Source organism: Varanus komodoensis, unplaced genomic scaffold, assembly GCF_004798865.1.
Source record: "Varanus komodoensis strain SLA01 unplaced genomic scaffold, ASM479886v1 scaffold14_1, whole genome shotgun sequence".
NCBI lineage: Eukaryota > Metazoa > Chordata > Lepidosauria > Squamata > Varanidae > Varanus > Varanus komodoensis.
Window position 1 is genome coordinate 12,032,450 of NW_025335438.1, and position 16,449 is coordinate 12,048,898.

A 16,449-nucleotide genomic window follows, 5' to 3' on the forward strand; every position below is an offset into this window, starting at 1 on the left:
TGTGTGGATCACAACAAATTGTGGCAAGTCCTTAAAGAGATGGGAGTACCTGACCATCATGTCTCTTGAGAAACCTATATGCGGGTCAAGAAGCAACAGTGAGAACTGGACACAGAACCACTGATTGGTTCAAAATTGAGAAAGGAGTTTGGCAAGGCTGTATACTGTTGCCCTGCCTATTTAACTTATATGCAGAGCACATCATGAGAAAGGAAGGGCTAGATAAATCACCAGTTGGAATTAAGATTGCTGGGAGAAATATCAACAGCCTCAGATATGCAGATGATACCACTCTCATGGCAGAAAGTGAAGAGCAACTAAAGAGCCTCTTGATGCGGGTGAAGGAGGAGAGCACAAAAGTTGGCTTGAAACTCAACATTAAGAAAACTAAGATCATGGCATCCGGTCTTCTCACTTCCTGGCAAACAGATGGGGAAGAAATGGAGGTAGTGACAGATTTTATTTTCCTGGGCTCCAAGTTCACCGCAGACGGGGACTACAGCCAAGAAATTAAAAGATACTTGCTCCTGGGGAGGAAAGCTATTGCAAATCTAGACAGCATGCTAAAACGCAGAGACATCACCCTGCCAACAAAAGTGCATATAGTCAAGGCTTATGGTTTTCCCAGTTGCAATGTATGGCTGTGAAAGTTGGACCATAAGGACGGCTGAGCACCAAAGAATTGAGGCCTTTGAATTGTGGTGCTGGAGAAGACTCCTGCGAGTCCCTTGGACTGCAAGGCAATCAAACCGGTCAGTCCTAGAGGAGATCAACCCTGACTGCTCTTTAGAAGGCCAGATACTGTAGATGAAACTCAAATACTATGGCCACCTAATGAGAAGGAAGGACTCCCTGGAGAAGTGCACAATGCTGGGAACAATAGATGGCAAAAGAAGAAGCGGATGGTAGAGAATGAGGAGGATAGTTGGAGTCACTGAAGCCGCCGGCATGAGCTTAAGTGGACTCCGGGGGATGGTGGAGGACAGGAAGGCCTGGAGGAGTGTTGTCCATGGGGTCGCAATGGGTCAGACACGACTTCGCGACTAAGAACAACAAAAGCATGGTTCTGGAAGGCTTTTGCAAATACCCTGGATCCATAGAAAGGAAAACAGGTGCATTTTATATCAAATCAAGCCAAAGTTTTCCCTAGATATGAAAATGACAAATTTGCGGCTGCTCTACTTTGGATACATCACAAGAAGGTAAGACTCACTGGAGAAGACAACATGCTAGGAAAATTCAAAGGCAGAAGGCAAAGGGGAACAGCATATATCAGATGGATTGATATCATAAAGGAAATCACAGGCTTGAACTTGGAAGAGTTAAATGGAACTGTCATGGACAGAACATTTTGACGGGCTTTCAAAGGGTCACCATAAGTCAAAGATGACTTCACAAAATGAAACAGCAGCCACCTTAGCAGGCCACTCTTCTGCAAAAGCCAGGTTAATAGCACAGAGCATATTTATTAGTATTTGTTACACAAGTCTATGCATTGCTTTCCAGTTACTCATCAAAGCTATTAAGGAAAATAATAAAACCATAAAACTATAACAGTAAAGATACAATAAAATAATCGTGGTCTGCCAATGAACTGACTGAATTCCACTTCATGAGAAGTATAAGCAGGTCTTAAGACAATCAAATAATCAAGACATCCAACAAAAACAAAGGATTGCTGTGTAATGTCAATGGGGAACACCCTGCAGAGAGATGCTGCTGCAACGTATACCGTGTTTCTGCTACATTCAGGTTCAAGTGATACATTCTCTTTGGTGTTTGATTCAGGATTTGTGCAAACTGGGACATTTGACGGCGATACAGGGCTTGTATGAAATGAAGTTTATCTCCTCTGATTGAATCCAAGCTGAATCAGGATCCATTTGAGGCCTAAGAAGTGATTCAGAGGGATACAGAATCACAGACCATGTGCATGCAAAATTAGATAGATTTCCTTTCATATTCTCCACATAAGCAAAACACTAGGGTGGGAGAAGGGAGCAATTTAATTTTCTGACTGATAACCCTAAATTCAAACTAGAAAATAACTTCAATGGGCCTCTCATTTTTATTTCCAATTGCAGTTTATTTTGGAAGGGATGTGGAAGGAACTTATCACAGGGATGTTCCTGTGTTTTATATTTTTGACATGGCACAAAGCAGCAGCACACAAGCCAAAGCAGAATCAGGACAGAATCTTGACTTCAGTGTACATCCCTAACTCAAACGCCTCTATTCAAATCATTTGATCCAGAAAGCTCAGCATATCCAAAATACTTCATACAGCATTCTTAAGCAGTAAAACAAACATCAACATTTTTACTAGTTTTGCCTTCAGTAACCCCTTGGTTTCTACCTCTTACAAACCACCACATTGCCTTTGAAACCTCCAGTTGCTAAAACTGTCAATCAGTCAGTTTATTCAAACAGTCAAAGACCAGAGTAATCTGAAAGAGGAAAACAAAATTCCAAGTACTGCACATTTAATTTTAAAATCCAAACTCTGAAAAGATGATAATACATATCATATTTAAAAAGAAAAAAGAAAGAGAATAGAAGGTCAGGCATTAAAATTTACACTCATTGCAGACAATACCCCATCAAATTTTATAAGCAGCTGCTAAAAAAAAACTCGTACTCCAGGCTGTTATCTGTGGGTTATTTTTCATAAGAAAAATCTTGACCAACCCTACATCTGAGTGACCAGTTGTCGTGCCTGACGCCTCGGCCAAGACGCCTACTCGCGAGGAAGAGACAGGAGCTGGCAGTGAGAGTTTGGCATTTGACCAAGGAGACTTATATTTGAGAACCAATGCTCAGACGGCCCAGACACAGCCTGACTCTCAGGCTAATGAGCAAGAAACCTCTCCTCCACCTCATCCCTTGGCCCCTGAGCACACAACCCCCCCCCCACCCCGCAGACCGAGGGGAAAGCGTCTGAGAGAGTAGCTCCCTCTGATTCTAGCTCTGGACTGCCTGAGAAAGATGCACCCCCGACTCCAGACCCTGAAGCTGCTGAACAGGGTTCAGCAGAAGAATTAGCATCCGCCCAAGATAGAAGAGCCTTGACACGACAGAACCAACTATGATGAAGGGACGAGGCTCTGTCACGCCGTCGGGCGGAAAGACGAGACAGGAAGGTTTGATACCACGTGCTGCTTTCGTAGTGAACTCAGAAAGAAGCAGCAACTGCAGCTTGTAGAAAGCTCGTTAGTGGAGCTTATCAGCTACTTCGTAAATCTTGTGGAAAGTAGCAATAAAAGTTTATAGCTGATATACGGCCTGCTGTGTGAGCTAATTGAAACGTGAGACCACCTCACGACAGCTTGCTGCTTCTTTCCCTTTTCTACACTCCAATACAAACAGGAGCATTAAATCTCACACAGGTAGGCAGAGATTTTTTTTTCTTTTTCCTCTCCCTTGCAAAAATGGACCCCTCGGACCAGACCCCACCGGAGATCCAGAGTCTGCGAGATGAAAACGCCCTTCTACGGACCAGGAATGCAGAAATAACATTTAAACGACCTTCAGGCACAGCTAAAGCAGCACAACCAGCAGCAGCTCCCCCTCAGCTTTTGGAGATGAAATTGAAACGCTGTCCAGTTGAACCTCCTCCCAGATATGATGGAAAAAAAGAAGGATTTATGACTTTCAAAGCACAATGTGAGTTTACATACATCTCCGCCTGCACGACTTCCCTCATGAAAAGACCAAGGTAGGCTTCCTGTTAATCAACTCACTGGAGCAGCCGCGAGACAGGCGACTGCGAGATTAATATCTAACGACCCCATTTTAAATGATGCCACTTCTTTCCTAAATGCCTTGGGAAAGTTTCTTGGCATTGACGTCTATGAAGAAATGGCCTTCCGGGAGATAAAACATCTGTGGCAGGGGGCAAGTTCAGCAGCTGATTACACCACCAAATCTCAACTTTTAATGAATGACCTGGGTTGGAACAAAAAAGCATTGATGGTGCAATACAGAGAGGGCTTAAGGGTGAGATTTTGGATCTTTTGGCTTGTTGCCCCCTACCAGACACCCTACAGCAGTTAATGCTTGTCACTATACAATTGGATGAGAGACTGGCTGAGCGGGAAAATGAGAGGCGGGAAAACCGCCATGGCCCAACGCCAGCAGGAGGGATAAGTTTCCCATGGACGGGGCCAGGCCTCACCAGTTATCGCCTGATTACTACGTTGCCGATGCAACAGCTCCGCCTGAGCCCGAGCCCGAGCCAATGCAGCTAGGTGCTGCCAGGCCTCACATTCCAAAATGAGACACTGATTACCGACATCCGGCCGGCCCATGTTTTGTTTGTGGACAATTAGGCCACTTGGCTCGTTTTTGTTCTTACAAAAAGCAGGCGGGAAACTTTCAGTCCCAGCGTCATTAAGCGCTGCTACGCTGGGACCTACGACCTACCCACAAGGGTGCTCTATCCCCGCAAAACCCCCTTCAACCTGACACCTGCTCCTGGATGTTACCTTGCAAGCATACCCACGGCCTGAAATACGCGCTACAGCCTTGATTGATAGTGGTGCCACCGCCTCGTTTATGGATGTACAATTGCTGAGTCACACTCCTTTCCCACGTCATTACTGCCTGCCCCGCTTCAAGTGGACTCAATCCAGTGATGCCTCCTGCAGGGGGGCCCTTCGTGGCACCAATCCCACCCACTCATTCTGCAAATTGGCAGACACTGCAAACAGGCAGTATTCTTGCTGGTGAATGATTTACAATATCTCATAGTACTTGGCATGGACTGGCTAGTCAAACACAAGCCACAAATATCCTGGGATTCCGGACAAATACAGTTCAACTCTTCATTTTGCACCAAATATTGTGTTGATTCCAACACCTCAACCCCCCCAGTCTCCACCCCCCCGCCATTGACCACAGCTCTTCCTCCCCACTACCAAGATTTCTGGGACGTCTTTGACCCAAAGGAGGCTGATAGATTACCCCCTCACCGTGCCTGCGACATGGAAATACACCTGCAGCCGGGTGCCTCGCTTCCTGTTGGAAAATTGAGACCCATGTCGCCAAAAGAACTTCAGGTCCTCAAGGACTTCATTTCCACCAACCTTAAAAAGGCTTCATCTGTCCATCCTCATCTCCCACTTCGGCTACACCCATCATCGTTCCCTGAAAGAATTCCGAGGAGCCTAGAGTCTGTATCGACTACCGCCACCTAAATTTCATTACTGTACCCAACACGCACTCCATGCCTCTAATCTTGGAGATCTTGGAACGTCTGAGCCACGCACGCATTTTTACCAAGACAGACCTCCACAACGCGTACAATTTACTCCACATCCGTCCTGGACACGAACACCTAACTGCCTTCCAATCACATTTTGGCACGTTCGAGTTTCTCGTAACGCTGTTTGGCTTGGTAAATGCGGGGCAATCTTTTTCCAGGTTGATAAATGAGATCTTTCACAATTTCTTGGACAACTTTTTGATTGCATACTTGGATGATTTGTTGATTTTTTCCAATGACCCAGAGTCTCACGTCCAACACGTAAGGGCCGTCCTCCAGCACATGCACAAAAATCACCTCTCCGCCAAACTTGAAAAATGTGAGTTCCACACCATGTGTCTGATGTATCTAGGATATCGTATTTCCCAAGATGGACTACAGATAGATCCTGAGAAGGTACGCGCTATACTATCATGGTAACCACCACGGATGAAGAGAGAACTTCAAAAATTCTTAGGATTCGCAAATTTCTATCGCCGATTCATACCCCACTTCTCTCACTTAACAGCCCCACTAACAGACCTTTTAAAAGGAAAAGGCTGACGTTTGAACTGGTAGCCCCAAGAATCCACAGTGTTTGCTACCCTAAAATGCCATTTTGCCTCTGAAAATCAACTGCTCCACCCGGATACGTCCATGCCATTTGTGCTGCAAACTGATGCGTCAGACAAAGCAATTGGAGTGGTCCTCTTACAACCCCACAAAGATTCGGCTGATGTCCTCAGGCCAGTGGCATTTTATTCACGCAAGCTCTTGAACTCTGAACACAACTACACTATGTGGGAGAAAGAATTATTGGTGATCAAAGCGGCCCTGGAAGAGTGGCGACATTTATTAGAAGGTGCCTCCCACACGGTCCTGATTCAAACAGACCATAAGAACCTGACCCATTTCTCCACAGCCAAGATCCTCAACCAGAGGCAAGCACGTTGGGCTTTGTTCTTCGCTCGTTTTCACTTCCCTATAGAGTATATTATACCATCAAAAAATCTTCTGGTGGATGAGCTCTCCAGGAAGCCTGATACTTCAGAAGTGACAAAGAAATCCCCGAACCCACTCCTATTTTGCAACCCGAAATTATTGCATCGACTGCCACTTCCACCTCCTGGCACGCTGACCTCCTCCAAGCCCAACAGTCCGATCCTTTTGTCAAATCCAAGAGGGAACAAGGGGCGGCGGGTGTCCTTCCCGCCGCTTTCTGCTTCAATAACAATATCTTGTTGTACAACCAAGCTGCATACGTACCGCTGCCGCTAAGAGAATGTGTATTGCAGCAATGTCACGATTCCCCCTCCACGGGCCACTTTGGGGTTTATAAGACTTTAAATACGATTTCCAGAGATTTTTGGTGGCCCCGTTTAAGCTACGACGTCAAATCATATGTCGTATCCTGCCCCACATGCCAAAGGGCCAAGCATCAACCCGGCAAGCCCCCGGGTCTCCTCCAGGCTTTGGAGACTCCCCCAGGCCCCTGGCATACCCTCTGCTGCTATGTGAACTACCAACAAGACGACTGGTCCATCTTTCTTCCGCTGGCGGAGTTTGCTTACAACAATTCCATACATGCCTCAACTCATCAAACTCCTTTTTTTGCAAACCTAGGATACCACCCACGTACATTTCTCTCTGCCCTGCCGGCCACTTCCGTTCCTGCTGCCGGCGATATTCTACAGGACTTATCCTCCATACAGGCTGTGCTCAAAGAGCAGAAGGACCAGGCCAAAGCGGCTTACAAAGACGTTGCAGACCGCTCTAGACAGCCTGGGGGTCCTCTCCACATAGGTGACTGGGTATGGCTATCCACCGAATTCCTCTCTCTTTCAGTGCCCTCCCACAAATTGGCCCACAAGCGGGTAGGACCTTTACAAATTGTTGCCCAAATCAACCCTGTAACCTTCCGCTTAGCTTTACCTCCCTCTATGAGATTACACCCAGTGTTCCACTGGGCGCTACTCTCCCCTGCCTCTCAATCACACCACCTCAGATCTCAACCCCCACTACCCCCACCCGTTTTGGTGGATGGAGAAGAATTTGAGATCGAAGAGATACTTGACTTCAGATTTCGAAGGGGCCAGCTCCAATATCTTGTACAGTGGAAGGGATAACCCCCCAAGGAACGTACCACATTGTTCACATTCACGCACCCATCCTCCTCAGACAATTCCACCTTCGTTTTCCTCACAAACCAGGTGGTGCATGGCGTTTACAACACCAGGGGAGGGGAGATTGTGGAGGGGGGGGGGGTAGTGTCGTGCCTGATGCCTCGGCCGTGATGCCTACTCACGAGAAAGAGACAGGAGCTGGCAGTGAGAGTTTGGCATTTGACCAAGGAGACTTATATTTGAGAACCAATGCTCAGACGCCCAGACACAGCCTGACTCTCTGGCTGCTGAGCAAGAGACCTCTCCTCCACCTCATCCCTTGGCCCCTGAGCACACAATCCCCCCGCAGACCGAGGGGGATGTGTCTGAGAGAGTAGTTCCCTCTGATTCTAGCTCTGGACTGCCTGGGAAAGATGCACCCCCGACTCCAGACCCTGAAGCTGCTGAACAGGGTTCAGCAGAAGAATTAGCATCCACCCAAGATAGAAGAGCCTTGATGGAACCAATTACGACGAAGGGACGAGGCTCTGTCACGCCGTCGGGCGGAAAGACGAGACAGGAAGGTTTGATACCACGTGCTGCTTTCGTAGTGAACTCAGAAAGAAGCAGCAACTGCAGCTTGTAGAAAGCTTGTTAGTGGAGCTTATCAGCTACTTCGTAAATCTTGTGGAAAGTAGCAATAAAAGTTTATAGCTGATATACGGCCTGCTGTGTGAGTTAATTGAAACGTGAGACCACCTCAAGACACCAGTAAAGATGTCAAAGAGAGGATGGAACTAGTCACATGTTGTTGTTGTTAGTCGCGAAGTCGTGTCCGACCCATCGCGACCCCATGGACAACATTCTTCCAGGCCTTCCTGTCCTCCACCATCTCCCGGAATCCATCCAAGCTCAAACCAACTGCTTCAGTGACTCCATCTAGCCACCTCATCCTCTGCAGTTCCCTTCTTCTTTTGCCATCTATTGTGCCCAGCATTAGGCTCTTCTCCAGGGAATCGTTCCTTCTCATTAGGTGGCCAAAGTATTTGAGTTTCATCTTCAGGATCTGGCCTTCTAAAGAGCAGTCAGGGTTGATCTCCTCTAGGACTGACCAGTTTGATCGCCTTGCGGTCCAAGGGACTTGCAGGAGTCTCCTCCAGCACCATAATTCAAAGGCCTCAATCCTTCAGTGCTAAGCCTTCCGTATGTTCCAGCTTTCACAGCCATACATTGCAACTGGGAAAACCATAGCCTTGACTATACGCACTTTTGTTAGCAGGGTGATGTCTCTGCTTTTTAGTATGCTGTCTAGATTTGCCATAACTTTCCTCCCCAGGAGCAAGCGCCTTTTAATTTCTTGGCTGCAGTCTGCGGTGATCTTGGAGCCCAGGAAAATAAAATCTGTCACTACCTCCATTTTTCCCCCATCTATTTGCCAGGAAGAGAGAGGACCGGATGCCATGATCTTAGTTTTCTTAATGTTGAGTTTCAAGCCAACTTTTGCGCTCTCCTCCTTCACCTGCATCAAGAGGCTCTTTAGTTCCTCTTCAGTTTCTGCCATGAGAGTGGTATCATCTGCATACCAGAGGTTGTTGCTATTTCTCCCAGCAATCTCAATTCCAACTGGTGATTCATCTAGCCCCACCTTTCTCATGATGTGTTCTGCATATAAGTTAAACGGGCAGGGTGACAGTATACAGCCTTGCTGAACTCCTTTCTCAATTTTGAAACAATCAGTGGTTCGGTGCCCAGTTCTCCCTGTTGCTTCTTGACCCACATATAGGTTTCTCAAGAGACAAATAAGATGGTCTGGTACTCCCATCTCTTTAAGGACTTGCCACAATTTGTCGTGATCCACACAATCAAAGGCTTTAGTGTAGTCAATGAAGCAAAAGTAGATGTTTTTCTGGAACTTCCTAGCTCCTGGTCTAGTTTTTACTGACTGTATAGAGCTTCTCCATCTTTGGCTGCAGAGCACATAGTCAATCTGATTTCTGTGTTGACCGTCTGGTGATGTTCATATGTAGAGTCGTCTCTTGGGTTGTTGGAAAAGAGTGTTTGCTATGACTATCGTATTCTCTTGACAAAATTCTACCAGCCTTTGCCCTCCTTCATTTTGTACTCCAAGGCCAAACTTGCCTGTTATTCCGGTTATCTTTTGGTTTCCTACTTTAGCATTCCAATCCCCCATGATGATAAGGACATCATTTTTTGGAATTAATTCTAGAAGGTGTTGTAGGCCTTCATAGAACTGGTCAACTTCAGCCTCTTCAGCACCAGTGGTTGGGGCATAGACTTGGACTATTGCGATGTTGAATGGTTTGCCTTGGATTCGAACTGAGAACATTCTGTCATTTTGGAGATTGTTTCCCAGTACTGCTTTTCCTACTCTTTTATTGACTATGAAGGCTACTCCATTTCTTCTGAGGGATTCTTGCCCGCAGTATTATACCTGATGGTCATCTGAATTAAATTCACCCATTCCTGTCCATTTTAGTTCACTGATTCCTAAGATGTCAATGTTCAGTCTTATCATCTCTTGTTTGACCACATCCAGCTTGCCTTGTTTCATGGATGTTACATTCCAGGTTCCAATGGAGTATAGATCTTTGCAGCATCAGACTCTTTCACCACCAGATACATCTGCAACTGAGTGTCCTTTCGGCTTTGACCCGGTTGCTTCATTCTTTCTGGTGCTACTAGTACTAGCCCTCTGCTATTCCCCAGTAGCATATTGGACACCTTCCGACCTGAGGGGCTCATCTTCCGGCGTCATATCTTTTTTCCTTTTGGTACTGTCCGTGGAGTTTTCATGGCAAAGATACTGGAGTGGGTTGCCATTTCCTTCTCCAGTGGATCACGTTTTGTCAGAGCTCTCTGCTATGACCTGTCCGTCTTGAATGACCCTGCACGGCATAGCTCATAGCTTCATTCCAGGTAGTAGTGTCTATGAATAAGTAAACTTGTTTAAATAACAGTGTGCTTTGATGGTATTGGAGGCTGGAGTCACACAAATGCAGTAATTAATTTAATAATTCATTGCATGACACTCCGTCTGACTTGCACTCCAGCTACAACAGGCTGGTATCACTTCTGCTGAGAAGCCAGGTCCATCGGCCACCTCTGTCTATCAGCTGTCATCTAGCAAGGGCCATTTACATCAAAGGAAAGGACAGATAGCAGGGCCAATCCCTAAGCTAGCTGAGCTTATCTACAAGCTAAACTGACTGACCACCAACGTTGGGCTTCTTCTTTCCTGTTTTCCATACCAGCTGTTCTTCATGGGAACTTTGTAGCTAAGAATTCATTCCAGAGTTTGCTTTTTTAATTCCTTCTTTCCATTTTTTCTTTATGTAGGGTAGGCAGTATTAATACATTACAAAGTACATTGTGCTAATCACATAGCATGGAGCTGAGGGTTAGCTTTTTCTTTACCATAATGCAAATGCAAGTGGCCCCAATTTGGACTAAGACCACCATATACCCTATCCAATGAGCAAGTTTTTAAAAAAATCTCCCTGGACAAGTTTTATTTCTCTCTCTCTCTCTTTTTCAACCTATACCCACCCTGGAGCTATGTAGATTGGGGTGGGGAGGGGTAGGAAGAAGTCTGGATTCTTGCTCTTGGTGTACAGTGAAGCCAATCTGAATCAGGGTTGCTTGTGCTCACGCTAAAGGAAAAAATCTTACACTGAACTATGTGATTAGCATAACATGGAACCTGTCTCTTAGTTCCAGGGACTGAGATACAAAATATGTAAGATCTTTTACCTGCATAATGTTAGAAGATTATTTATTCTCAGCTATTCATAAACTGGTAATAAATGAAGCCCTGCCCCTGTCCCTGTGTGTTCCAAGAGTAGCCCATATATATGACAAGCTGTGCTCATGTGAGGGATCCATGTGATTGAGATCTCCAATTATGCAAGCATTCCAATCATTTGGGACCCAGTCACATGAACAGTTAACCCCTTCAACTTCTAATTAATCTGGGTCAGCTAAAATAAGTGGTATGATTGGATACTGATAAAGGGACAATATAAGAAGTTTTACCCAAGCCAGGACTGGGCAATTTGGAACCCTTCTGATGTTCATACTTATAATGTCCATCACCCCTGATCACCGACTGTGCCAGGTAAGGGCTGATGGAAATTGTAGGTCAAAACATCTGGAAGGCCACAAGGCTTCAGAACACCAGCAAACGATACCTTCCTCCAGGACTACCACTATCTTCACTGTCCCACTGTTCCATTTTGCTTCTTGGTACTGGAGGTTGGAGCATTTCATCAGCCAATGGATCTGCATCATTCTCTTCACGGCCAACCCATTCTCCAACAACACGGGGTCGTAAAAGAGGAGCATTAAAGGCTATTGCATCCTAGAATGGGAAAAATGTTACTGCTTATTTATAGTACCATAGGGAAAAGAGGGAAACAAGAACTACACAAGTTTAATTATATTACCTGGAAAAATGCAAAGTTCATCACTTAAATCAGTAAAGTTTTGATGTTTGGGTAGTGCAGCATGAACAGCCAAAGTCTTTAAGCAGTACACTTATTTTAAGTATATAGGTTGTCAGTGCAAAATAATTTGCAGCTTGTAGATCTAGACAAAACAGCCTTCAGTGGTACATCTGAACCATCTTTCTAGATCAGACTACAGGATTTTGTTTTCCACAATGGTCAATGTGATTCCCTCAAAGTAATTAGCAGAGCATGAAAATAATGCCTTTTGCCACATTTGCTTAACGGGAGCCACATTCAGGAGCTGTATTCAGCAAATTGTTTCTCAGCAGAGAGGTTCTATACAACCATATAATTAACAGCCATTAGTTTAGACATTATAATTTGAATGAATTGTCATGTTTCAAGGATAAAACAGGAGCCTGGCAAAGTTCATGTTGCTCTAAATTCATGTTGCTGAGAGGAAAGGCAGAGACAGAAGTTCTAAGATCAGATCTGCTACTAGCACAAATCTCTGGGCAGGCGTTTGTTTGAAATCCAGTAGGCTTTATCCCCTCAGGAAGAGGTATCTTGAAGATCCATCCAAATCTGACAGATTAAAAAAGTTATAGTCATGTGTTGATTTCCCCATTAAGAGTCATTGAAGCTTTGAATTTCCAGGTGGAGCGGATGTTTCCCAAAATGTTCTAAATAGTCTCCTTCACAAAGCATTGCAAAGAAATCTGAAGTAATTTATTTTCCAGTAGATATTCCTAATTATTATCACAGCTCAAATGTCTATTTCAGCTTCCCCTACCCGAATGCTCTCCAGGTATTTCGGACTTCAGCTCCAATGGAAGTTGTAGTCCAAAACATGTGAAGATCATCAGGTTGGGTAAAACTGGTCTACATAGTAATAATCATTCTTATTCCTGTTACGCATTATTTCTACAATCTTACCCCACCCATTCCACATAAGAAAAAAATTTTAAATTTAAAACTCAAAATGTCTTTTACACATGCTTTTGCTAATCTTTAAGCATAGCAACCAGAAATGTACTAAAAAAATTAGACATTAAATATATAATTTTTCAGAAAAATCATTCAGTATGCCAAAATTGCTCTATTCAATTTCATTCATTGCCTGTTATTCTCTCAGAAAAAATATTGATATATTTTGAATTCCTCCTAGAAGAGTAAAAATGCAGTTCTGTATATGGCTTCTGACAAATATATCTGGCTGAGTTACATAGAGCTTACTCTCAAGTAAGTAGATATATGACTGCAGTTTTAAATGACAAATATACATACAGAGTTATGATGCACATCTAAATCAGTGGTAAAGATACACATTCTAAGTCATCACTAACTGCAAATATGATTTTAAAGAGAAGGGATCTAATTGAGCATATTCTTCTGAGTTTCAGAGTTCAATGATATTTCATCCCTGAAGCAGTAATGACCTACTTAAGGAAGAACAGACTGTGCAATAAAAGAACAGGGACAGTATCCTTTTTAAATTCATTTCATTCATCAGTGCTGGAGAATAACACTTCTTGCCGTATTATCCATGCTTCTACAGAGTCCCTTTTGTCCCAGCTAATTGTCCCAACTACCATTAGGCAGGGCAATGGCTGCCTGAGGTAGTATAATTTGAATGCTACAAAAGCACAGCAAAGCATTCACCTCATTTACTATTGCTGTATTTTTTTTCTACAAGGAACAGGGATGGGTGTTTTCAAAGATTTATTTTTCTAAGATTTATTGCCACATGTGCAAAGTTACTTTATCAGCCTGGAGCATATGACATATTGTGTGTGACAGTGGGGGGGGGGGAGGTATTTCCTGTCCTGCTCAAACGCCTTGGGCCAGTCCTGGTGGCTGACAGCATTTTTCTAAGGTACAGAAAAGAGATGGAACATGTTAGAGGGCAAGGCCATAGTTCAGCAACAGAACAGGGTCTTTGCATGAAGAAGGTTCCAAACTAAGGTACATGGACCTCCAATTAAAAGGGATTCCAGAAAATGTATTTCTCTGAGACTCTAAAGAGCCACTTACTAGTCAAAGTAGATGGGCCAGTGGTCTGACCTACCATACACATAACCATGGGGCTAACAGTTTGTTTTCCACAATGCTCATAAAATAATGAAGTTTAAGAAATACTTCAAAGAAAGAAAAGTGTACAGTATTAGTTTCCAAGCACAATGCCAAAAAAAGAGAAAATTCTCCAGAACCAGAAGTTGAGCAACAAAAAAATGTTAACAAAAGAACAAAATACATAAATCAGTGCAGCGTCACTCCTGCTGGGGCGTCCCTCAGGTCCTGCTGAGCCATCTCTCCCATCCCTGGTCCCCTCAGTGACACCAGCGCACCCCCCATGAATGTGATGTCAACCAAGGAAGAGGTGGTGGAACACAGCCAGCCCCTGCACCAATCCAATGTGAATGGCATGCCTCCAAGCCTGACCGGCAGAAAATCTCCCATGGACCAGCACCAGTCCAAAGACCGGTGGTTGAAAACCACTGTCTTATAAGACTGTCACCTGCCCAAATTCCTCAGAACCCAGGTATGTAGGCATGCCACCTCTGATCATGGAGGTCGCCCATAGCCAATAAGGCTTATAGTCATTGATAGCATCCTCCCCATAAATTTGCCGATGCCCTTTTAAAGCCATCCAAATTGGTGGCCATCATCAGTTAGGTTTAATTATTCACTGTTTAACCATATGTTGTGTGAAGAACTAGTTCCTTTACCTGTCTTGAATCTCCAATCAGCTTCCCAAGATGATCCCAGTTCTAGTACTAAGGCAGAAGGAGAAAAATGTCTCCTCCTCCACTTTCTCCACATTAGGCATAATTTTAAATGCCTCTATCATGTCTCCCTTTACTTGCCCATTTCTAAGCTAAATATTCCCAGTTGCTGCAGCTGCTGCTCATAGGAGAGTTACTCTACCCCCTAGATCATTTTTGTTGTCTTTCTCTGTACTTTTCCCAACTCAATAATGTCCTTTTTCATAAAAGGTTACCAAATCTATGCTTAGTATTCTAAGTGCAGCGCACCAAGGATTTATATAAGGACAGTATGATCTTTTCAGTTCCATCCCCAATTATGCCTAACATGGAGTTTGCCTTTTCTCAGCAGCTATATACTGGGTTGTCACTTTCATTGAGCTGTCTACCCTGTCCTCCAAGATTCGTGATCGCTCACAGCTGGCTCAAATTCCATCAGCCTATACCTGAAGCTGGGATTTTTTGTCCCAACGTACATTACTTTACACTTGCTTACATTGAACTGCATTTGCCATTTTGATGCCCATTCTCCAGCTTGGGAAAATCCCTTTAGAGCTCTTAATAATCCCTATTGGTTTTAACCACCCTAAATAGTTTAGTGTTATCAGCAAACTTGGCCACTGTACTGTTTACTCCTAATTCAAACTCATTTATGAATAGCTTGAAAAGCTTTGGTTCTAACACAGAACCCTGTGAGACCCCACTAGTTACTTCTCTTCACCTGCAGAAATTTCTATTTATTCTCACTCTCTGCCTTCTGCTCTTTAAGCAATTACTGATCCATAAGCAGATATCCCCCTTTTATTCCATGATTGCTTAGTTTGCTCAGGGACATTTGGTGAGAGACTTTGTCAAAAGTCTTTTGGAAGTGCAAGTAAACACTAGCTAAGTTAGCAAGACAGGTTTTCCTCTTGCAGAAGCCATGTTGATTCTTTTCTAGCAGAGCTTGTCCATCTATGTGCTTACTGATTCTATCTTTTATAACGCTTTCAAGTTACTTACCCAGAGCAAGAGTTAAGCTAGCTGGTCTGTGATTCTCTTGGTTCCCTCCTCATCTATTTTTAAAAATTGAATTCCATTGCCCATTCTCAAATCCTCTGGAAGATAGGCTGATTTCAGGGACATATTAAATATTCAGTAAGAAGGGCTGCATTTCATATTTGAGTTCTTTTAGAACTCTAGGACAGATTTGCTGACTTTCAGTCTGTCAATAAGATTTGCTGACTTTCAGTCTGTCAGTAAGATTGAGAATTTCATCTTTTGTCACTACAATCTACTTTAATTCCAGAATTCCTGACGCCCTTCCAGAATAAATTCAGTAAAAAGTATCTGTTCTGCACCCTCTGCTATGAAGACTGATGAAAAAAATTCATTTATTTTTAAATATCCTCATTCTCCTTCGCTGTTGTTAGTTGCGAAGTCGTGTCCGACCCATCGCGACCCCATGGACAACATTCCTCCAGGCCTTCCTATCCTCCACCATCTCCCAGAGTCCACGCAAACTCATGCCAACTGTTTCAGTGACTCCATCTAGCCACCTCATTCTCTGCCGTCCCCTTCTTCTTTTGCCATCTATTGTGCCCAGCATTAGGCTCTTCTCCAGGGAGTCCTTCCTTCTCATTGAGTGGCCAAAGTATTTGAGTTTCATCTTCAGGAACTGGCCTTCTAAAGAACAGTCAGGGTTGATCTCCTCTAGGACTGACCGGTTTGATCACCTTGTGGTCCAAGGGACTTGCAGGAGTCTCCTCCAGCACCACAATTCAAAGGCCTCAATCCTTTTGCGCTCAGCCTTCCTTATGGTCCAGCTTTCACAGCCATACATTGCAACTGGGAAAACCATAGCCTTGACTATACGCACTTTTGTTGGCAGGGAG

The 16,449-nt window shown here is 44.2% G+C and overlaps 1 protein-coding gene across 1 annotated transcript in view; it reads right to left on the reverse strand.

The window, feature by feature from the left end:
- CUNH8orf34 (chromosome unknown C8orf34 homolog) overlaps nucleotides 1-16,449 on the reverse strand; it is a 105,703-nt gene that overhangs the window by 62,052 nt on the left and 27,202 nt on the right. Inside the window, exon 6 of the mRNA XM_044424208.1 lies at nucleotides 11,553-11,722. Within this exon, the coding sequence (XP_044280143.1) occupies nucleotides 11,553-11,722 (170 nt within the window). The remainder of the gene's footprint in view (nucleotides 1-11,552; nucleotides 11,723-16,449) is intronic.